Source organism: Onychostoma macrolepis, chromosome 05 (assembly GCF_012432095.1).
Source record: "Onychostoma macrolepis isolate SWU-2019 chromosome 05, ASM1243209v1, whole genome shotgun sequence".
In the NCBI taxonomy this organism is placed as follows: Eukaryota; Metazoa; Chordata; class Actinopteri; order Cypriniformes; family Cyprinidae; genus Onychostoma; species Onychostoma macrolepis.
The window spans coordinates 6,169,152-6,193,245 of record NC_081159.1 but is presented as its reverse complement, the minus strand read 5'-3'; the positions used below and the strand labels follow the sequence as shown (position 1 = coordinate 6,193,245).

The following is a 24,094-nucleotide window of genomic DNA, read 5'->3' as shown; positions in this document are numbered from 1 at the left end:
ATCGTGCATCATAAATATTTTCATGTCATTTCACAAGATGTGATAAGCGTCTGTGATGTGATGCTGCCACCCTCTGTACTGGAGCAGCAGGCAGCAAAACAACCCTGCTTTGCTTCGCCAATAGGAAGTAACTACGGTAGAGCTTGGTGTTCAAAATACTGTCAACGGATCAACAACAAAAACAAGCAGAGCGATTTGCTGAACCTTGTCATTGGTAAGCGTATCAAACTACTCAAGTAAAACGCCACACGTATATTTCGCCTTTTATTTATTGAGTCTGTAGATGAAGAGACGGCCGATGCGCTACAAATGAAGGCATTCGACTACATTGTATACTTTTATTTTTTCCAAACATCCAGCATCTTAAATATTCTCTCCTTTTGTCATCGTGTGATATTTGCATTTTTGTCTGCAGGTCGCATTTATAAACATGTTTTATTTTATTTAAAACCCTTGAACTACGTTTCGGTACAGCCTAATGTTGTTTTGGTGATAGATAAATAAATAAATAAAATCCACGCGCTTATTGGCTGCCGTCGTCACTCGTCACCTTTGTGTATGCCTACTTTAGAGTACATTGCGCCTGTTTGACTCTATATTTAGCTGATCGTGAAGTCACACAGCGAGTTTAAACGGACATGTACTGTATTATCCGTTATTGTTTAAAAACACTAAAACTCGTTAAAGTATAAAACAATAGCGTTGAGCGTGTAATTACTGGAAAAGTTGAGCTGCAGTATCTAGTCGAACCAGCGCTAATCCCAAACAAACGCGTTGTCATGGCAGCCGTGCATTTGAAATTCAACAACTTGTCAAGGTGCAGTGCGCAGCTGTTGAGTGCATTAAATGAACGGCTGACTCCTGAGTCCTGACCCGAGGCTTATTTTAGGACAAGTCGAGTCACGTTAACTAACTGCTTTCGTGGCAGGACAGCAAATCGACAATTTTATCTTGAAACATTTTTATATGAAACATATGTTGTTTTGAGAGATGTAATAATCGGTTTCGTTAGGGTTTTTTCTGTCGGTCTGATTGGTACTTCAATATTAGGTCTAACGATGATGGAAAAGTAATTTATTTTCTTATTTTAAATACAAAATTTGCCTTATTTGCTAGTATTCATTATAGTCTTGTAGTGAACAATTAATCTTAATCAAGTTTAATTGTAAACTATCAAGTTAGTCCACAGTGAAAAATAGAAAAATCTTTAGTCAAAAAAAAAAAAAACCTATGTCTATATATAACTCTATTATATTTCTATTTTCTGGTCAAAACCGAGAAATTTGTTTAAGGTATTCAAGGGGGTGTGTTGAAATCAAGCTCCACTGTCTATTTTTAGAACAAGCGGTTTGTAATATACTGTTTTACTTGGAAACAATGTAACAGTGGTGAAGTAAAGTATGTCGCAATTTCAGGTTTACACGGACTTTAATGCAACAAATATTCATTCTCAAATGAGAAACAGTTGTAGTCCTGCCTTACAGTTAAAAGAGCCAACCCTCCTTTCATTTTTCAGAGCCCAACACCTATTTGTTTGTCAGAATTTATTTGATTCCTTTTTAAAATGTTTTTGAAACATAATTTTGACAGTTGCGAAGAAACCTTTCACAGCAATTAGCAAACAATAACGATCCAATCAATTCCTGAAAGACAAAATCAAGTTCAAGGACCTACATTTTTTCTTATTCGAGAAGCGGTTTCAGTCAGATATTCATCACAATAGAAAAGTAAAGCCATTGCAATTTCCATTTCATGCCGACATTAAATTTTTTGTGGATTTTAGCAGGTGTCCAACTTTTTTGTAACGTTCCAACTACATTAGCTACCATGAACTAACAATGAAAAATACTTCTAAACCATTTATTAATCTTATTTATGTCAATTGTTTAACATTTACTTATACATTATTCAAATCAAAAGTTGTGTCTGGTAATATTAATAAATGGACCTAATATTAATCAACGTTATTAATGTTATTTAATGCATTTTGTTTAATATCTAATGGGACCTTATCATAAAGAACTGTTAAAAAATTACAAATTGGTTCTCTATATCACTCATATATTAGTTACATAAACAAAAATGTTTGGCCTCTAATAGGAATGCAGTCCCATTCACCCATGGGTGTTTGTTTTCTCTCTCTCTCTCTCTCTCTCTCTCTCTCCCTCTGATAAGAAAAAAAAACTTTGTCTGGTCTGGACAGACAAGGTTTTGGAGCAAGATGAATCTTGCTTTGAAGTGTAGTTTGTGAGATGTACTTTGAGTGGACTTCATAGAAGATTGTGACAGGTATCTGTCTGTACTGGATTAGATTTAGATCACTCTTCTGCTCATGGAAAGAAACCCACAGACAGAATAAATCAGCAGGCCAATCTTTTAGCAATAAAGATCTCTTTACACTTACAGATTCATCTGTCTAGAAGAGGCTCATACCACATGTGTAAAACAGCAGCATATGGGAGTCGGACAAAGCGTCATTGGATCCAATTTCAAGGACAGACCTTTCCATACCAGTGCTAGTGTTACCTAATTTGTCTAGGCATCATAAAGGGATAGAAGAATGATTGTTCTGTGACCACAAGCTTACCATTTGACACATGTGCATCATCTCATTTGTCCATTTCTGTCTATTCTTCCACGCTTGCTATTTTTGAGTCAGGGGCTGTGGGACACCCCCGGCCCTGACCCACGAAGCCGCAGGTTAAGAGATCCGTTCCTGGATGCTGTTTGGCAGGAGGCCCACCATCAATGTGCTCCTATTTGACCTCCAGATCAAAAGTGAGTCAACAGATTTCACTCTTTTGGCTTTAACATTGTAACATTGTTTTTTTAATATAGAAATAAGTTTCTTTTTAGCGTGGCGTATTAGTGTTTTGATTATTTGAACACTGGTGCATGTGACAAAAGGGTCAGTGACGTGACACTCCTTGTCTCCTTTGTCTTATCAGTTTATTAAAAAAAAAAAACATTAAAATGCAAGTCTTTTACTATTATTTCTTGGAAAAATTATATTAAGAGTGTGCTTTCATTGCTTAGTAGTATTAAAAACACTTTTGTCCACAAAATTAAAATCATAGTGTTAACAAGAATGTCTTTCAGCCTAAAACAAATATGTTAAAAACCAATTTGATAATTAAGGTTTGTACACCATATGTATTCAAGGTGTAAGGAATATGTTCTTTCTTACTTTTTATTTGACATTTTTAGAGTCACTGAATTTAAACTGTTTATGTGAATAGTAATAAAGTTTCTTTAAACTATATAAAACCAACATGAATATGAATAGCACATTTCTGTAACTCTGCATGTTTTTTTTAGATGATTTGTCCTTTGATTTTTTTTATCATGGATACTGTTAAATGTTATTGACCTAAATATCAGCTGTTTGAAACTTGTACTAATCTTTGCCCTGGTTAAAAATTCCAGACAAGCCTCTTCGCAAATTGTTTCTTTCAAGCACATGCCTGTCCACTTGGTCGACATAACTGATAAACCTGTTTGTTTCACTGGAAATTATGCTACATTCACCTAAACACATGCTACTCCTCTGTGTTTGCTCAGCTGAAGGTGTGAGAGTGGGAGGAGAAGTGAGATGGAGTCAGAGGAGACAGAAGGACGCACTTTAGTGCAGGTGATCAGTGAGAAGTACAGCCCGGAAAACTTCCCATACTGCCGTGGGCCAGGAGTTGGAGTGGTGATCCGGTCGAGTCCCCAGGGTTCACCTGTCAAAGGTCAGTTTTATTTTTGGCCGTAGGTGAAATGCTGAGCCTGTTAGTTAAAGAGGGTGTGTTGGATACAATCTGGATCCTGAGGTTATTGCCATTTAACATTGTTTTACTGTGCCTGTTGAAGAGCACAGTGTTATCATTAAAGTAATATATTCTAGGGCCAAAATCTAAGAATTTTCTGAAGATATTAAGTTAAATGCTGCAAATAAATAAAGTTGAAAAAAATCTGGTTGTAACTTCTTCAAATTCTAATTAATTTTCATCTATTATTTACATTAATTGGTTATTTAAAGGCAGTTTATGTCTCCCTCTGTGTGTATAAGATCGTCTGAATCTGCCCAGCATTCTGGTTCTGGATGGTTGTGGAATCACGGAGGCCGGAGATGAGGAGGAGGTGGCTACTTTCTGTGCTCACGTGGTTGAGCTAGACCTCTCTCACAACCAGTTAAAAGACTGGGGAGAGGTGAGAAAAATGTGTTTGAGTCACAGGTTTTGCCTTACTGTACTGTATTTACATTTATGTATATAGCACAAAGAATGTCAGTAAGGTAACACTTACTCTACAATTCAATAAAATTCAGTTTATTATCAGTGATTAATGCATTAGGTATTGTAAACTAACAATGAAAAACACTTTTAATGTTAATTTATGCAACTTAAAAAAATAAAACATGCTAGTATGTGCAGAAATTAACATTACCCAAGGTTAATAAATGCTGTAAAAAAAAAAGTACTGCATTAAATCATGGTCAATATATACATTTACATTTAGTCATTTTAGTCAAATCAACAAAAGAGCAATATGATATATTATATCTATATAATATTATATATTATATATATATATTATATATATATATATATATATATATATATATTATATATTATATATATTATTCAATGTGATATAATATATAGAGCCGTATTTAGTTTTATCAGATTTCACTACTCTGATGTTGTTAAAAATAAGTCTTAAAGGAATAGTTCACCCAAAATGAAAATGTACTCCCCCTCAGGCCATCCAAGATGTAGATGAGTTCATTTCTTCATCTAAACAAATTTGAACATGACACATGACTTCAGTAAATCAATTAATGTCCATCAATAAATTTTTTAAAATCTGTTCTGATAAAGAAACAAACTCATATACATCGGATGGCCTGAAGGTAAGTAAATTTTTAGCAAATTTTCATTTTTGGGTACCATTTTTTGACAAAATTTCACAAGACAAAATAATTTCCATAGAAATCCACGTGATAAGGAATTTTGAATAAGAGACAGATTTTGCATCTGGCTCATCTCTTTTCACACAAATTTGCTGTTGACAAACAGAATGCTTTTTAATTTGAAAGTGACGTCTATCTGGGCGAGCTTTTTTCCCAGCAATATTTGGCTAATTTGACGTATTTTTGTTCATGTAACTATTTTATAAATATACCTTTACTTTATTTAAAAAATTGCCTTTACTAAAGTGTTATTTTTATGCTTATGTTAGACTGTAACATTCAACAATACAGAGAAATCGAGGTCTGCTACCTGACACAGGCTTGAGAAGACAAACTGTTTGGGTTCGGTCAGTTATTCATTCTTTTCTCTCCTTTTCTCTCCTCTCTGTAGATAAGTAAGATCCTGTGCAACATCCCTAACCTAGACTTTCTCAATCTGAGTATGAATCCACTGAGAGGGTCGAGTCTAGAACCTGGATCTGCTGAAGCGTTCTCAGGCCTCCGCCGCCTCGTGCTCAATAACACACATGTCACCTGGGACATGGTGCATGCACTTACACGAGAGATCCCAGAGTAAGTGTGTGTTTAACATTGAAGTAGCCTCGGTCTGAACCATCTAATGTGTTTTATGAATGTGTTTTTATACATTATTTATGATTTAGGTGTGCAGTTTCTCATTAGTGCTGTCAAACAATTAATCACGATTAATCACATCCAAAAAAGTTTTTGTTTACAAAATATGTGTGTGTGTATTGTGTATATTTATTACAAACCGAATTCCGGAAATGTTGGGACATTTTTTAAATTTGAATAATTAAAAGAATTTCAAATCACATGAGCCAACATTTTATTCACAATAGAACATAGATGACATAACAAATGTTTAAACTGAGAAATTTAAAAAAAAATTGCACAAAATGAGCTCATTTCAAATTTGATGCCTGCTACAGGTCTCAAAATAGTTGGGACGGGGGCATGTTTACCAATGGTGTAGCACAGGGCTGTCCAAACTCGGTCCTGGAGGGCTGGTGTCCTGCAGAGTTTAGCTCCAACCCTAATTAAACACACCTGAAGCAACTAATCAAGCTCTTACTAGGCATACTAGAAGCTTCCATGCAGGTGTGTTGAGGCAAGTTGGAGCTAAACTCTGCAGGACACCGGCCCTCCAGGACTGAGTTTGGACAGCCCTGGTGTAGCATCTCCTCTTCTTTTCAAAACAGTTTGAAGACGTCTGGGCACCGAGGTTATGAGTTTCTGGAGTTTTGATGTTGGAATTTGGTCCCGTTCTTGCCTGATATAGGTTTCCAGCTGCTGAAGAGTTCATGGTCATCTTTGACATATTTTTCGTTTAATGACGCGCCAAATGTCCTCTATAGGTGAAAGATCTGGACTGCAGGCAGGCCAATTCAGCACCTGGACTCTTCTACTACGAAGCCATGCTGTTGTAATAGCTGCAGTATGTGGTTTTGCATTGTCTTACTGAAATAGACGTCGTCTGGAGGGGAGCATATGTTGCTCTAAAAACATTATATATCTTTCAGCATTCATAGTGCCTTCCAAAACATGCAAGCTGCCCATACCGTATGCACTTCTGCACCCCCATACCATCAGAGATGCTGGCTTTTGAACTGAACGCTGATAACACGCTGGAAGGTCTCCCTCTTTTTCCCGGAGGACACGACGTCCATGATTTCCAACAAGAATGTCAAATTTGGACTCGTCTAACCATAGAACACTTTTCCACTTTGAAACAGTCCATTTTAAATGAGCCTTGGCCCACAGGACACGACGGCGCTTCTGGACCATGTTCACATACGGCTTCCTTTTTGCATGATAGAGCTTTAGTTGGCATCTGCAGATGACACGGCGGACTGTTGTACCGACAGTGGTTTCTGGAAGTATTCCTGGGCCCATTTAGTAATAGTAGTCAATGACAGAATCATGCCGATGAGTGATGCAGTGTTGTCTGAGGGCCCGAAGACCACGGGCATCCAACAAAGGTCTTCGGCCCTGTCCCTTACGCAGAGATTTCTCCAGTTTCTCTGAATCTTTTGATAATGTTATGCACTGGAGATGATGAGGTTTGCAAAGCCTTTGCAATCTGACGTTAAGGAACGTTGTTTTTAAAGTATTCCACAATCTTTTTACGCACTCTTTCACAGATTGGAGAGCCTCTGCCCATCTTTACTTCTGAGAGACTCTGCCTCTCGAAGACATCCCTTTTATAGCTAATCAGGTTACAGACCTGATGTCAATTAACTTTTATAATTTAGAGTCCAATTAGTTGCTAGATGTTCTCCCAGCTGAATCTTTTCAAAATTTCTTGCTTTTTCAGCCCTTTGTTGCCCCCGTACCAACTTTTTTGAGACCTGTAGCAAGCATCAAATTTTAAATGAGCTCATTTAGTGGATAAAAGTGTAAAATATCTCCGTTTAAACATTTGTTATGTTCTTAATGTTCTGTTGTGAATAAAAATTTTCATTTAGTTTTCATTTTATTAAAATTTTAAAAACGTCCCAACATTCCCGGAATTCGGGTTGTATGTATACTTAAATACACACACATACAGTATATTTTGATAATATTTTCATGTATTTATATGTATATATTTATATTCATGTAATTTATATTGTATATAAATATATTCAATATATTAACATTTTTCTTAAATATGTACATGCGTGTGTGTATTTATATATATAAATAATAAATATACACACTACACACATATATTACGTAAACAAAAACTTTTATTTTGGATTTTCGTTTAACAGCACTACTCGGCATTGCAAAAGTTATAGGAAAATATAAATTGAGACAATGTTTTGCCTTGACTGACTTTAGTGATTTTAAACAGAATTACTTTTAAATTACACCAAACAGTGAAGCAGTTTTGTTAAAATATTTTATTAAGAAATTAAATCATATTAACAAATCAAATATTATGCCAAACTAACTGTTTTTATGTATTTTCAATCTATTTTAATGCATTTTCTATTAAAATGGACATAATGTTTTAGCACTGTGCTGTGGCATCCCACTAGTTGTGAAAATGGGTAATTTTGTCATGCTCTAAAACTTTTCTTCTTTTTCTTGTGGTTGTATGTATGTAGGCTGGAGGAATTGTTTTTGTGTCTGAACGAGTATGAGAGGGTGAGCGTGTCATCAACGCTGTGCCCGTCCCTGAGCCTGCTGCATATCACAGATAACCACCTGCAGGATTGGGCGGAGGTGCGCAAGCTGGGCCTCATGTATCCAGGCCTGGTGTCTCTTATCCTGGCAAACAACTCCCTCTCGTCTATCCACGAGCCTGAGGACTTCCTACAGAGACTCTTTCCCAACCTGCGCAGCATCAACCTACACAACTCAGGTGCTGGATTGCATGAACATCATTTCTGTAGAAAGAATATCATCACAGACATACACACTTCTAGGTAGTTGCAGCATTAACCTTTACTATCTAGGTTCATTTATAATTTAAACAAAATTGAGAACATCACAAGTCAAAACTTTAGTGGTCCACATGGTTCATGCACTGTACTCCAAGTCTTCTTAAGTAATACAATAGATTTATATGAGGAAAATACCAAAATGGAAGCCGTTATTCATTAAAAATCTTCACTTCCACTGTAGCTTTCTGATATTCGTCTTCTGTTATTCAGTTGGTCATCTGATTTCTGTGGTTTTGGGTTGTAAATATTTTTAAGTACCTATTCTAAATCTAAATCTAAATCATGTAGTATCAAAGGGTTAGTTCATCGAAAAATGAATTACTCACCCTCATATTGTTCCAAACCATAAGATAATTGTTCATATTGGAAACACAAATTATATTTTTAATGAAACCTGAGAGATTTCTGTCCCTCCATTTAAAGTGCATTCCACTAAAACTATGATGCTTCAACTGTCAAAGTTTTGGTTGCATGGAGTGTTGCATAGAGGGACAGAAGTTTCATTAATATGTATTCATTTGTGTTTTGAAGATGAACCAAAGTCTAATGTGTTTGGAACAACATAGGTGAGTTATTAAAAACTGACCAAATTTGTATTTTTGTATTTTATTTTTATCCACTTTCATGGATTATTAACAGAAATGTAAGTGTTGTGTTATTTAGGTTTAAGTCGCTGGGAGGACATTGAGAAATTGAATTTCTTCCCAAAGCTTCAAGAAGTCAGACTGATGGGTATTCCTTTACTGCAGCCCTACACTGATCAGGAGAGACGTTGTCTTATGGTAGCACAGTAAGTGACCGTACACAAAAGTTGCCACTTTTGGAATTTGCAATTTTTAAGTATTGTTGGAAATGATTGCACAAATCAATGTGGCCACCAATATGGAATTGTCCACATTCATGCATTCCATGTCTCTTTCTTGTTTCTCTCCCTCACACACACTCCTTCTTCTGTGTTGTGTAAGGTTGCCTCACGTGACTGTATTGAACGGCAGTGTTGTCACTGATGGAGAAAGAGAGGATGCAGAACGCTTTTTCATCCGTTACCACCTGGACTGCCCTGAGGATGAGCTACCCCAAAGGTGACCCACCTGCACCCCTCACACCACCACACTCCATATATACAACTCTCTCAGTCTCTTTTTTTGTTTCTTTAGAGAACTATGTACAGTACATGTCTGGTGTCTATGTATTAAAATATCTTATTTAATCAACCTATCATATAAATCTAAGAAATATGCTTCTTTTTATTCCCTCATAACTGCAGACTCAGGTCGTATCTGTTACCCATAACCAATGTTATCCTTTTTCCCAAAGTTACTAAAAGGCTGTCTTTTAATTATTTACAGTATATAAACATCCTTTAAGAAAGTTAATATATATAATTTTTTTTTTTTGGTTATCTTTTTGATAACCATAAAATAGGTCTATATAGAAACATATAGAGGGACCTTCAAATGGACCATTTTACAAAGGTTCAAAAGTCACAATAAATCAGAACTAGTGACAAACCTTTCTTTTGTGTTGTGAAATACATTGAGGGAAACGTATCATCATCAAAAAGGAGAGGAGCTTGGTTCTATGCATTGGCTGTTGATTGGATGGAGGCAGATCTGAATGCAAGCTTGCACATGATTGTAACAAAGGGGTGGGATTTAATCTGACAAAATTATTAGAGTCCAGCAAATGTCAGCTGACACAATTCTGTTGTTTCAATGGAATATCAAGTTAGAATATGGATTAAAAATTATGAGGTATAAAAGACGTAACAACATGCCAAAATTAGTTCAAAATAAGATCCATAATAGGCATTCAGAAAACAGATGAATTTGAATTTCATAATGACTACACACACATATATATATATATATATATATATATATATATATATATATATATATATATATATATATATATATATATATATATATATACATAATGAACACTAGTTTCTTGTTCATATACAATAAAATATGATCTATTAAATTCTGAATAATTTACTGAACAAGTGTTATGCTGTAATTTAGGTTACATTATCATACAGTTGTTCCACAGACATTAAAGGTTATTTTATTCCTTGCAGTTTTTTATTTGTCAGTATTGCTTGTCAGTATAATTCTCTATAGAACATTGTTAACTTTAGTTGAAACTAAATTTTACAGCTATGTAATAAAATCTTTTCATTTTGAGAGCCCAGCCACCTCTTTCCGGTTTAGCACAAAAAGCCTCTCTCTCTCTCTGGCCATGTTTTAAGTTTCATGGTGGCCATCCACACATTCCAACCTATTTTCCTTTCACTTCCTTTTCTTTAGTTTGGCGTCTCCAGTTATCCAGGTGACGTTTACCTCTCCCATCCCTCATGTTTTCTGGCTTTCCCCCTTCCCTCATTGCTTCTGTTTTTTGGGGGACTTTCGGGGGATATTTTGGTGGATATTTTGGAGGGTCTTTGCAGGTCAAAGACACAGAAAACGGATCATCCACGTTCTTAGCACACCCCATTCCACTTAACCTGGGAGAATGTGCGGAGGACTTTTTCAGTGACTGCGGCAAACCCCAGCTTCCAGCAGGGGATTCTAACCTTTGGGAGACAATGTGTCCACTCTCTCCCTCCTCAAAGACGCCTTTGTACTGGAATACTCCAATCAGAAAATCGATACACAAGGTGGCAGCTTTATTCGTTCTTCCCCTCCTTATATCCCCCTCTCTCTCTCCCTGTTCTTCTCTCCTGCCCCTTTTCATTTGCTTTGGGGGGGATTGAGTTAGCTGGAGGATTTTTTCAAAAGGGGATGGAATGACGTCCCTGACTCAGTCTTTCCTGTTTTTTCCGTTAAGCGATGGAGATGCTGTTGCCTTTGTTCTGGAATGGCTCTCAGACCTAGTGAATTGATTAAGTTGTCTAAACAGTTATGACACAGTTCCTGCTCCAGCTATAGAAGGTCGGAAACTAGAGATGAGGTGGAAATGGGCCTTTCTGAGAAATACTGGCCTTTTATCATCAGTCTAAAGTACCAAATACTAAAGAGAGGTTTTTAACAACCTTTTAAAATAACCGTCTCTTAAACAGATGTGCCCATGATAACAGTGACATTCATTCCACTTGAAATTTTATACAAATAAAATAATGAGCACCACACATGACGTGTAGGAAAAACTAAAAGCTAAATACCATAGCATAAATACATAAAAACCACAAAATAAGAATTCATCGCACAGCAATAATTTGTTTCCTGATTTAGTTAAATTATGGAAATGATTGAACTCAATTAAAAGATGGGAACAAATTAGCACAACATGGCCACAAATTAATAGGTTGCAGGAACAAATTCTTAATTCATGGCTACGGCATCTTTTTTGTGTGTGTGTGTCATTTTTTAAGTCTTGTGCCGGGCACATAGTAATGACATAAAATTAATTCTGTCATCATTTAATCAGCTTCTTGTTTTTATAAACAATGTTTTAAATGATGATATAAATGATGTTTTTCCTGTGGAACATCATGGAGAAGCAGAACATTAAATGAACAATGAAAGTAGATGGGGACCACTTATAAAAGTTGTTCATACAAATAGTTCACTATATTCCAAGTATTCTGAAGCTGTGCAATAGTGAAGAACACACTGAAATGTATGCAGTTATTAATTGGAAATCTGAATAAAATTTTGATTGACAGCTGTGGTCACCATTCACTGTCATTGTTTGAAAAAAAAGAAAGAAAATCGAACGTGTTTCAAAAGACATGAGAAAGTTTTCAAGACTGGGCGAACCGTTCCTTAACAACTCGATTTTTCATTTATTTCTTCCTGTGCCCACCGGGACCACTTCTTCAGAGACTTTCTTTTCAACACCTAGGTAAACTAAAACCAGGGAACACTGACCCTCATTTCTGACCTCCTCACTCCATCCCCATCCTCTGTTTCCTTCTCTCTGTCCCTTTCTGTCTGTTTCTCTGGAGGGAAAGCCATTTTCCCAGAGGGATGAGGTTGAGATGAGAGTTGGCACTGGAGGGTGAAAGGTGCAGAAGTAGATGGTAAACTCTAGATATGGGTTAAGGTTGCCCCCTCTTTGAACCCAGCCTGCTCTTTCCCCCACCCTTTGGGTGCGGATCAGAGCTTAGGCTGTTACTGACTCTGTGATAAAACTCTGAAAGACGACAAAGATCTGAGAAACAGAGAAAGAGATGGGCAGAAAGAAATTATGCCTCCCTGACCTCAAACACCGTTGGACCGGGCCCTCTTTGAGTGCATGAGACGTAACTGGTGTAGAGACCCATTCAGCCTAATATATGAGACTCAAACTATGGTAGCATGGTTAGAACCATTTGAGAGACTTTCAAAGTGATTTCACAGTAACCTTAGTCGCATTTACGGTTGCTTAGACATAAACTTGAGGTATAAGTAGGCATGAGACTGTTATCTTTATAAAGCTGAAAAGATGTAGAGATCTGAGTGTTGGCTTGTGTAATTCAAAACTTTCACTGCTTGGTTGCTCACAACGATTTCCTAGATCAGGCCTATATATGTTGTTTAGCGTATACCTATGAATATCCTTCCAAAACTACTTTATGTGCACTAAAATAGCTTTTGTACTGTCCTATTAACAATAAGTGTTAAATACTTCAACTTTAGTTTAATTGTACCAAGGCTGTGTGGTACACGTGTTATAGTCTATGTAGGAAAGAGGGAGGCCGCTAAATAGATGAAGGAGCTCTATATATTTAACAGCCTTTGAGTAACTAAAACCTGAGCCGTGACCATGGGCATGTTGATCCTCCCTTGGAGGAATGGGAAACACCGAAATGATGGCAGAGGGGAGGGATGCAAAGACAGGGATGACAGAAGGAGAGTGTGAAGAAAATGAAAGAGGCTATTGGTCTTACTGTCTTTGAGTAACCATAGCCTGGGACCATGTTGACATTTTGACAGTGAAAGACAACATGGGGCCTACAAGGATGTAAGAAGGCCAATGTATAGGGAAAATCTAAGTGCGTCACTCTTTACGGACAATGAGAAATTTAAGAAGATAAGTGGATTGCGTAACCAGGCTCTTTAGCATCCATCATGGTGGATGTCGATGCTAAAGATGTCAAGATAAAAGGATTCATAGACAACATGTAGACAAGTTCCCATTAAACATTTAATGCATTTGCTGCAGTTTTAATTAATTTAATGGTATAGTGGTGAGTGGAGACTACACTGAGGTTGACTGGACTGAGAAGGGCTGTAGACTTGCACTTGCACTCTCAGGGTGCTTCTCAAACAGAAGGCTGCATTTCTAGTGACGTCACTTGCAGTCTTTTTTATTTGATTTATTTTATTTTATTTTATTCTATTTATTTGATTACATTTTTTTAATTGAATCACTCAGCATTTTACAACAGTAGCCAGGTGGTGAAGACGAGAAGAAAGAAACTAAATTACAATGTCACTTGCACTTTTTGCTACCTGCGACTTCACTTGCAGTCGACACAAATTGTGCGTGTTGCCAATGGAGACAAGACGCTGTGGTGGTTAAACAATTAAAACTAATTAGTACCTTATGCCATGGTCTGTATGAATACTCGATTCTGATTGGCTGGCAGGTGTCAAGTCAAGTCATCTTTATTTATATAGCGCTTTTAACAATACAGATTGTTTCAAAGCACTTAACAGTATCAAATTGGAGGATAGAGTGTCAGTAATGTATAATGGTAAGATTAAACACTCAATTTTCTCAATTTTCAGTTAAAGGAATTTCATTATTGAGTTGTCATTGTCTAGCTCAGTTTAGTTTAAATAGTATCTGTGCAACCAAATCGACGATAATTGCTAGAAATTAAGTGTCCCCAACTGAGCAAGCCAGAGGCGACAGCGGCAAGGAACCAAAACTCCCTCTGTGACAGACATCATCTCTTGGTGCTGATCCACCATCTGATCGGATACGGACTGAGAAACAGAATAAGAAAGAAACAGACAAATATTAGCGTAGATGCCATTTTTCTTACGATGTAACGAGTACATTGTGTTTTTATGGGGAGTGTTCCCAGTTCCGGTGATCTAATTAATGCAGCCTAACAATCCTTTAACAGATTTGAATAATAGAAGCGTATTAGTGTGTTATGTGTATGCCAGGATAAAGAGATGTGTCTTTAATCTAGATTTAAACTGACAGAGTGTGTCTGCCTCCCGAACAGTGTTCGGTAGATTGTTCCAGAGTTTGGACACTAAATAGGAAAAGGATCTGCCGCCCGCAGTCGATTTTGATATTCTAGGTATTATCAAATGGCCAGAATTTTGAGAACGCAGCGGACGTGGAGGACTATAATGTGATAACAGCTCGCTCAAGTACTGAGGAGCTAAGCTAATCAGGGATTTTAAGTAATTAACAAGATTTTAAAATCTATCCGATGTTTGATAGGGAGCCAGTGCAGTGTTGACAGAACCGGGCTAATATGGTCATAATTCCTAGTAAGGACTCTAGCTGCTGCATTTTGGACCAACTGTAGTTTGTTGACCAAGTGTGCTGAACAACCACCCAATAAAGCATTACAATAGTCTAGCCTTGAGGTCATAAACGCATGAATTAGTATTTCTGCATTTGACGTTGAGAGCATAGGTCGCAATTTAGATATGTTTTTGAGATGTAAAAACGCAGTTTTACAGATGCTAGAAACATGGCTTTCAAATGAAAGATTGCTATCAAACAGCACACCTAGGTTCCTAACTGGTGAAAAAGAATTGACAGAGCAGCCGTCAAGTGTTAGATAGTGTTCAAGGTTATTACATGTGGGGGTTTTAGGTTCGATAATTAACACCTCTGTTTTTTCAGAATTTAGCAGTAAGAAATTACTCGTCATCCAGTTTTTTATATCGACTATGCATTCCATTAGTTTCTCAATTTGGTGTGTTTCACTGGGACCACGAAGAAATATAGAGCTGAGTATCATCAGCATAACAGTGAAAGCTAACACCATGTCTCCTGATAATATCTCCCAAGGGTAACATGTAAAGCGTGAAAAGTAACGGCCTTAGTACTGAGCCTTGAGGTACTCCATACTGCACTTGTGATTGATATGATACCTCTTCATTCACTGCTACGAACTGATGGCGGTCAGATAAGTATGATTTGAACCATGCTAAGGCACTTCCACTAATGCCAACAAAGTTTTCTAGTCTATTCAAAAGAATGTTATGGTCGATTGTGTCGAACACAGTGCTAAGATCCAGTAGAACTAATAAAGAGATACAACCACGATCAGATGATAGAAGCAGGTCATTTGTAACTCTAATGAGAGCAGTCTCAGTACTATGATACGGTCTAAATCCTGACTGGAATTCCTCACAGATACCATTTTTCTCTAAGAAGGAATATAATTGTGAGGATACTACCTTTTCTAGTATCTTTGACAGAAAAGGAGATTTGAGATCAGTCTGTAATTAACTAGATCTTTGGGGTCAAGTTGTGGTTTTTTAATGAGAGGCTTAATAACAGCCAATTTGAAGGTTTTGGGGACATATCCTAATGACAATGAGGAATTAATAATAGCCAAAAGAGGATCTATGACTTCTGGAAGCAGCTCTTTTAGTAGTTTAGATGGAATAGGGTCTAACATACATGTTGCTGATTTAGATTATTTAACAAGTTTATACAATTCTTCCTCTCCTACAGTAGAGAATGAGTGAAATTGTTCCTCAGGGGATCTATAGTGCACTGATGCGATACTATAGCTGACAGCTGCATGGTTACAATTTTATCTCTGATAGTATTGATCTAGGAAGTAAAGTAGTTCATAAAGTCATTACTGCTGTGCTGTTGGGAAATACCAACACCTGTTGATGCTTTATTTTTCGTTAATTTAGTCAATGTATTGAATAAATACCGGGGGTTATGTTTGTTTTCTTCTAGAAGAGACGAAAAGTAATCAGATCTAGCAGTTTTTAATGCTTTTCTGTAGGATAGGGTACTTTCCCGCCAGGCTATACGAAATACCTCTAGTTTTGTTTTCCTCCAGCTGCACTCCATTTTCCGGGCTGCTCTCTTTAGGGCGCGAGTGTGCTCATTATATCACGGTGTTGGACTCTTTTCCTTAATCTTCCTTAAGCGTAAAGGAGCAACTGTATCTAAAGTGCTAGAGAAGAGAGAGTCCACAGTTTCAGTTACATCATCAAGTTGTTCTGAGCTATTGGATATGCTGAGTATGATCTGAGATATCATCGCACAGGTAGTTCCAGGTCGCTGTGGTGGTTAAGTAAGTGATAATCAACGGCTGGCTGTGCATTAAACGATTTGAATGCAAGTCGTGGAGGCGAAGAACCACCCGACGCCAGCATTCACATATTAAAGATGTTAATAATATTTGCGCGGCAATATTTGACCGGAACGATAAAAATGACGGTTATTTTATATTTTATATTCTGTATTACTATTTAACTGTATGTTACTATGGTTACCAATGTTTATAGGAAGCGCATTAATATAGAACATGATTAAACTGACCTGGAACTACCTGTGCAGTTAAAACGAATTGAATCAACACCTGCCAGCCAATCAGAATCGAGTATTCAGACAGACCATGGCATAAGGTACTAATTAGTTTTAATCGTTTAACCACCACAGCGTCTTGTCTCCATTGGCATCACGCACAATTTGTGTCACAGGTAGCGAAAAGTGCAAGTGACACTGTAATTTAGTTTCTTTCTTCTCATCTTCAACACCTGGCTACTGTTGTATATTGTGAGTGATTCAATTAAAAAATAAATAAATAGAATAAAATAAAAATAAAAAAGACTGCAAGTAACGTCACTAGCAGAAGTGCAGGTGTCTGAAAGTGCAAGTGAATATCTGCAGCCAGACCCTATTGACTGGACTTGATAACTTGAGGTGCAGAACCTGGGTTAATAACATTTTCTTAAAACAGGCAGCAAATGTATTTATTTATTTATTAGTTAACTTTTTTTTTTTTTAACAGGACTGAAAGATGAATGAAATCAGACTGTATTTGAGTCTGAGCAATCAGTTCAAATTCCAAGTACTTTTTATTGTCACTCAGGACGCCTAGCGTCATAAAGAATTAAAGGTAGTGTCTACAGCTATGTCTGAATACACTTTAATTCTCTCTTTCCATAGGATTAGGGCTGTTGTCAGGAGGGACAACCGACAACATTGTCCTAGGCCTGGTAATGTCCTCAGTAGCATTGGGTCCCACCCATAAAATATATAGTGAATATTTTAGACACTAATATATGCATAATATACAGAAATATCACTTTTTTGACTGGTATTTTGTCTTGTGTGACTCTCAGTTGTTGGAAAAGAAAACAATGCTCTTGGTCTCTTGTAACCACCTACATCATTACTATAGCAACCCATGTAGATATACTAGTTATTGCCTACACTGTCTTAAAAACAGATTTGATTTCAACTGATGCGAAATGACCGTCAGTCCTAAAAATGGGAAAGCGCAAATGGCAGTTGTGTGGAGTGTGAACAAAGGCGAAGGTTCTGTATCTCTGCTGCACCTTTCAAATAGACAGGTTCCCCACTCCAAGTTCACCCAGGGTGACTGCCACTGTAATATGTGTACTAAAGTTCCTTTGGATAAAAAGCCAAATTGCTAACAGGTAAATCACAAGTGAATTCTCTTGGGTCTGAAGGGGATATTTCTCATGTCAAGTTGTAGATATCAAAATTTTGAGCTAATTGTGATTGTGCGCACGTTATCTACCTGAAAACAGATCATATTGTTTTTGAGGGCATCAACAATGGCAGTATCTACAGTAGACTCACTGTATGACTCTACTATGAACCTGGTGCACTGCAAGGTGGTGACTGTCCGGTCCCATCTCTGAGACTGATCTAAGCACTGTTCAAGGAATCCAAGGCAGCTATGTTATCACAGCGAACACCCATTCGCCTTCATTTAAGGAGCTTAGCCACACTAAATGAGACCCTTGAGTGAGACTGTTCTTTCTCTCAGACAGAGTGGCACTTTGTATAGAGGGGGCAGTATTCCCATGGCGAAGGCAGGGAGCCACAGGCACCTACCCAGGCTCAGGCTGTGCTTTGTGGGGAGACTTTTCTGGACAGGCTGGGGAAATTACTTTGATTGGCTGTGTCGGTTACTGTAGCCCTCTAAAGCTAAAAGACTTTTTTGTGGAGATTTTATTTAATTGTTCCTGCCGATCTCCTCTTATCTTTCCCACAATCCTTCAGCAAGACGGGAAAGAAGGGAGGGTAAACGGGGTGGTGGTGAGAACTTTCTCACGGTTTAAAAACTCACTGTGCTTCACAAACACAAAATACACAACCACATCTTCTCACAAACACACACACAGATCTCTGGTCACTTCCATGGTGCACTGACATTATTTTTGTTCAGGGGAGCTGTCTTTTTTAAACAGTTGAGGGTAATTGACACTTTTGATGAAAACGGACATATTCAGACGTCCCACCCTGCAAAAACTCATTTCTGGCAGATGGCACAATAAATTCCTGACCACATGGCTGACCACTTCACCAAAAACACATCTTAAAGTTCACTTCCAGAATAAAATAATTCCTGATAATTTACTCACCCCCTTATTCAGTTGAAAAGAAATTAAGGTTTTGAGGAAAACATTCCAGGATTTTTCTCCATATGGTGGACTTCAATGGGAGCCGACAGGTTGAAGGTCTAAATTGCAGTTTCAGTGCAGCTTCAAAGGATTCTACGTGATCCCATCTTATCTAGCGAAATGACCTGTCATTTTCTAAAAAAAAATACAAATGTATATACTTTTTAACCACAAATGCTCATCTTGCACTAGCTAGACCTCATGCATTACATAGTCAGACACACGTGACATAGGCGCAAGTACCAACACAGTGTTTAAGCGAACTTGAAAAAAAAAAGTCAAGTGCCCTTTACAAAAAAAAGGTAAAACAATGATGTCGGACGATTTTGAAGTTGGAGGAGAAAATGATGGAGATGGAATTTTTCGCCCTACCCTACCATTTGAACCGAAGTACACAGACGAAGAACTAACCACACGTGACTTTTCCAATGTGATTATGTAGTGCGTGAAGTCGCAGACACGCATCGCAGAGCTAGTGTAAGATGAGCATTTGTGGTTAAAAAGTATACACATTTTATTAAATTTTTTTAGAAAATGACCGATCGTTTAACTAGATAAAACCCATATTCCTTGGCTGGGATCATGTAGAGCCCTTTGAAGCTGCACTGAAACATCCTGGAAAAATCCATGGAGAAAAATCCTGGAATGTTTTAGTCAAAAACCTTAATTTCTTTTCGACTGAAGAAAGAAAGACATGACCATCTTGGATAACAAGAGCATGAGTAAATTGTCAGGAAATTTTTATTCTGGAAGTGAACAATTCACATAAGCCGCAACTCTGCACAAAGATTGCCAGATGTAAAAGTATGACCCAGAATTGATGCTAACTTTCGGTTGGCCTACAAAATTACACCATCCATGGAGCACTCTATTAAATTTTTTTTTAAATTCAATGTAATTTTTAAAATCGGTATTAGTTACAGTTATTAATTACAGCAAAATGTTGCTGCCTACTGTCTGGAATAATAGCCTTTGTGTCTGTATAATTTTGCTGATTGTAAATACTTTCTTGGAAGGCAGTTCACTTTAGAACAGAGCTTTTGTATATTCTCTCTATTCTTGGTTTCTTGACAGTCTTTCTGTCTTAACTAAAATCCACTCCAACAGTTTCTTTTAACATAAATGGGTCACTGGGTGTAGTAGCGAAAAAAGCATATACATGGGCTAAATTCAGATGGTTCTCTTTTTCTCACTGCTGTCCACTCTTTTCAGGTACCACACTTTGGTAGCACGCTATGGCCGCCTAGCCCCACTTGCAGAGGTGGATTTGCGCCCTCTCTGCCATGTCCAGGTAGAGGTGCGTTTTGGGGACCAGACAGAGCCCCTAGAGCTCAGATTGGATCAGACAGTGGCAGACCTAAAGAAGCAGTTGCGGGCCGTGGTCCAGCTACCTCCAAACAAGATACGTGTGTACTATATCGACCGGCAGCTTGGCTATGCACTAGAGCCTCAGGAGATGAAATATGGAGCACGAGCACTTCATTCCTACAGTATAAGAGATGGAGATGAAATCTTGGTGGTGCCCAAGACACAGTGACACTTTACTGAAAAGAGAGCAACAACTGAGCACTGTTTGGAAAAAATGACTGGTTTCCAGAGTTATTAGAATACCATCTTCCAGTTAAGGCAATGTGAATTTTGTGAACAGAGCACAATTGAGAATGCCTTATGTTTAGGACAAAGAAAAACTGTCTGGTTTTCCAGCATCTTCAATCTTATTTAAAAATGGTCCCTAAAAAGAGACATTGGATCAGGATTAAAAAGACCTTTTTAACTTCCACTACTCTACGGATATATGTATACAAAACAAAAAAAATGTGTGGACTTTTCTTGTTTTGTGTGTGTGAGACTGCTTCTCAGGAATTACCCACAACCACATACATGCCTCTACTGCTCTAAAGAGTATTTTACCATTTAGTAAAGGTGCAGTATGGAATATTTGGCCCTCTAGTAGCTGAGGTGTAAAACTGCAAGTTACTCGCGGAGGAACATTATTTTGGTAATTATGTGAGTTAAGCTTCAGCTCAGCTCTTCAGCATGGATAAATATAATGGTTTGAGGCATATCACCGTGTGCAATCATTTTATAAGAGCAAATGTCATTATCAATATCAAAACTTGCCCCCTCCTAAAAGAAAGAAGGAATCTAAAAAGACAGATATCCATGTCTTTTCAATGTCTTTTGAGCAGGCAACTGTCTTCCCTTGTTGTGGAAGATGATTCCTTATATGGTTTAATTTTTGAATGATTCATTGTATTTATTATGTTGCTCGCTAGTTTTGGCCGGACGTCATGTAGCCATGCAAAGACAAATTATGTGAAAGTGACATTTCCTGTAAAATCGTAACGTTCATAAATCATTATTTTCAATTTACCATTGTGAATCAGAGTAACATCTTCTGACATCTTGGCTAGGATTAAAAGATATCAAAATGACTGAATACTAGGTAAAAATATGCTTAGAGTGCTTGAATGCTTAGAGAAGGAGAGACAGGCGCCTTAGGTCTTTTGGCTGCCTGTGCCCTTAACACAGCGTTAAGGCCGTGAGATGGTCTGGCGGGGGGTGGGGGCATATAGAAAGTGAAGCCTATACTCCAGCTGTAACACCAGCCACTTCTTTTCTGCTTGAATTACAACAGAGTCGCCTACAACCCTGAAGCCCTCTAAAGTTTACACACTTTACATTCACAAACACAGCTCCCCCTATTATGACCTCAGACCGACTGCAATCCCCTAGTCACCTCTCTCACTGGTGGAAAGAGTCTTTGAATTATGTAGGTGCCATACTCTCACTGATGTTTAAGACAGATCATGTGCTGTTGGATTATAAATCTGCATTTGATTATTATCATGCCTATGTTACAGAGCAGGAAAACCCAAGGGGACCAATAACGAAAATTTCATTTAATTTTTCAATTTCAAAAGTTCATTTAATTTTTATTGAGTAGATATGCTTTTTGGGGGGAAAAAATGGAAATGTGGAACACTGATATATTTTGAATATGAATTTTGGGTCCCACTTTGTATTAGGTGGCCTTAACTACTATGTACTTACATTTAAATTAATCATTTGGTACAATGCACTTATTGTGTACATACATGTTTTTACATTGTACTTATATTTTTAAATATACCTATATGTAATTACATCTGTAATTAATTTCTGTAATTACATTTATAATTACACTGTTGACACATCCCTTAAACCTTAAACCTACCCATACCACCAAACCTGTCCCTAACCTTACCCGTATCCCACCTCAATAGCAGCAAAAGTGTTTTACAATACAGTGTGAACACAATAAGTATATTGTACTTATTATTTGATGTAAGTACATAGTAGTTAAGGCCACCTAATATAAAGTGTGACTGAATTTTGACTTTGACTTTTATTTTGATTTTTTTCTTTTAAATCTAGACATATTACAGGTTTAAAGGAAGTTGAAGATATTTTTGTTGTCATTTGTTAAGCATGAAACGTTAAGGGAAGCCATACACAAATAATCTCATTTTGTCTATTTTATAGCTTGCAAAAGTACCTGTTCCCTTCCCAAAGAGAACAGTTTGTTGAACTTATACCATGCCCTTTTTCAATATAAAACTAAAAGGGAAATATAAATGTGTTGCACAGATACATACTAATTTTAACATTCAGTCTTTGTGGACTTATTTTTTTAACCACAGTCAGCACATACCAGTCTATACGTTTAATGAATTGGATTACCAGGGCTTGTCCTATTCATTCCCATACCATTTCCCTGCAGAATGGCTCAAATGTTGGAGTGACTGATATAGTATAGACTCCCTCTCTAGTTACCAAGCTGTCCCTATGCAACACTATCCCGGAAGGTGTTAACAGGGAGCTCAGAATCCATTAGGGGTTCAGATTAGCTAAAGAGGTTATATATATTAGTGCTATTGATGGGGAGAAGAGTCTGCAAGGATATTGTTGTCAGATATTTAGACAGCTTTGTTTCAGTGTAACCGCATATGTCACACTGATGATCTGTTATTGTCTTATCACAGAGAAGTCCAGCTTCTGTTTGCACTCTAATCTGACTCTGTTATGCTTAAAAGTTACATCGCTGTTTCAGTTGTGTCCTGTTACTGGAAATTGAGCTTGAGTGTCATATTTTTGTCCAAATCCTATGATTACACCATATTGTTGCCACATTTATTTACTCACTCCCTGTGTAATTTTACTCTTCACTGATAATCGCAAAACCCCATAATGCCCCATTTGGATAATAATCCTGCACTATGCCAATGTCTCACTAGAACTGCATGTTTGCTTTTATTCTCATCTACAAACTGTAGTGTGTTCGCTTCCAGCATCCCCTTTATCCCATCTTTCAGCAGTGCCTGTGTCTCTACAAGTTTCTCATTGCTCATATTTTGTTCTTATTGTGTTCTGGTTGTGGTGATGACACTTGATCCTCTCTGTTCTACTCCCAAAGGACATCTGGCCTCTAATGCCAAAATGTTGTTAACAGAGCAGGTGCTGACATCTTTACTTATTGCTGGGTCTGTATAATGGTGTTTTTCAGAGTGTAAAGATGGCTATTGGCTCGTGCCATGGATACTAATTCAGTGTTAATGATTATATGAACACTGACATGGAATATCGTTGTAAAAGTGTGTGATATGTGTTACGAGTAATGGTATTTACCATTATGTGAAATTCTGTTGAATGCCATACTGAAAAATGTTACAAATAAATAGCAGCCAAGGCTTTGCATGAAATTCTTCTTTTCTTGGTGTCCCCCAAGCTGCCAAGGTAATGGAAGTTTCTCTTTTTAATGACATTGTTTTATTGTTAGTGGACATAACATTGCATGGTTCATCTGACACGAACCATGTTTGACTCTATGTTAATGTTAATGATGTTAACAGCAGAGGTCCCCCATGTTAGCTCCTCATTTTGTTTTAATCCAAAGTCCAGTCATTTTGGCCCAGCTCATGAACTTGCAAAAGTTGAGTGGTACAGTATAACAACCTGCATGGTCTTTCTGATAAAGCTAACCTTGCAACTTGTTTACTTCACCAGGGTTACCTTTGCCTATTGCCTTTTCTGTTTTTTTTTCTGTGCTTTCTTCTAAC

At 37.4% G+C, this 24,094-nt stretch overlaps 2 protein-coding genes across 7 annotated transcripts in view; both read left to right on the top strand.

Annotated features, from left to right (window-relative positions):
- Nucleotides 1-65: 65 nt before the first annotated feature.
- tbcelb (tubulin folding cofactor E-like b) lies at nt 66-23,737 on the top strand. Of its 4 annotated transcripts, none has more exons than XM_058775425.1 (9): nt 66-214; nt 2,656-2,778; nt 3,562-3,731; nt 4,052-4,191; nt 5,346-5,527; nt 8,068-8,324; nt 9,070-9,196; nt 9,372-9,488; nt 20,208-23,737. In XM_058775425.1, exons 3-9 carry the CDS (start codon nt 3,593-3,595, stop codon nt 20,530-20,532), a joined length of 1,287 nt encoding a protein of 428 aa, XP_058631408.1. In that variant the 5' UTR covers nt 66-214; nt 2,656-2,778; nt 3,562-3,592; the 3' UTR covers nt 20,533-23,737. The 4 variants fall into 4 exon arrangements, with proteins under 4 accessions (XP_058631408.1, XP_058631407.1, XP_058631409.1 ...); XM_058775424.1 differs by having other exon boundaries at nt 82-214; nt 2,407-2,778; XM_058775426.1 differs by having other exon boundaries at nt 89-214; nt 2,660-2,778.
- Nucleotides 9,184-24,094, top strand: part of tecta (tectorin alpha) — a 37,827-nt gene continuing 22,916 nt past the window's right edge. For all 3 annotated transcript variants that reach the window (XR_009271290.1, XM_058775419.1, XM_058775421.1), the window contains exons 1-2: nt 9,184-9,196; nt 9,372-9,488. The gene's annotated coding sequence lies outside the window, so the exon portion shown is untranslated. The remainder of the gene's footprint in view (nt 9,197-9,371; nt 9,489-24,094) is intronic.

Coding starts and splice junctions, on each gene's coding strand:
- tbcelb (XM_058775425.1), top strand. CDS start 3,593: ATGGAGTCAGAGGAGACAGAAGGACGCACTTTAGTGCAGGTGATCAGT. Junction 4,192..5,345: donor AGTTAAAAGACTGGGGAGAG/GTGAGAAAAATG, acceptor TCCTCTCTGTAG/ATAAGTAAGATCCTGTGCAA. Junction 9,197..9,371: donor CGTTGTCTTATGGTAGCACA/GTAAGTGACCGT, acceptor GTGTTGTGTAAG/GTTGCCTCACGTGACTGTAT.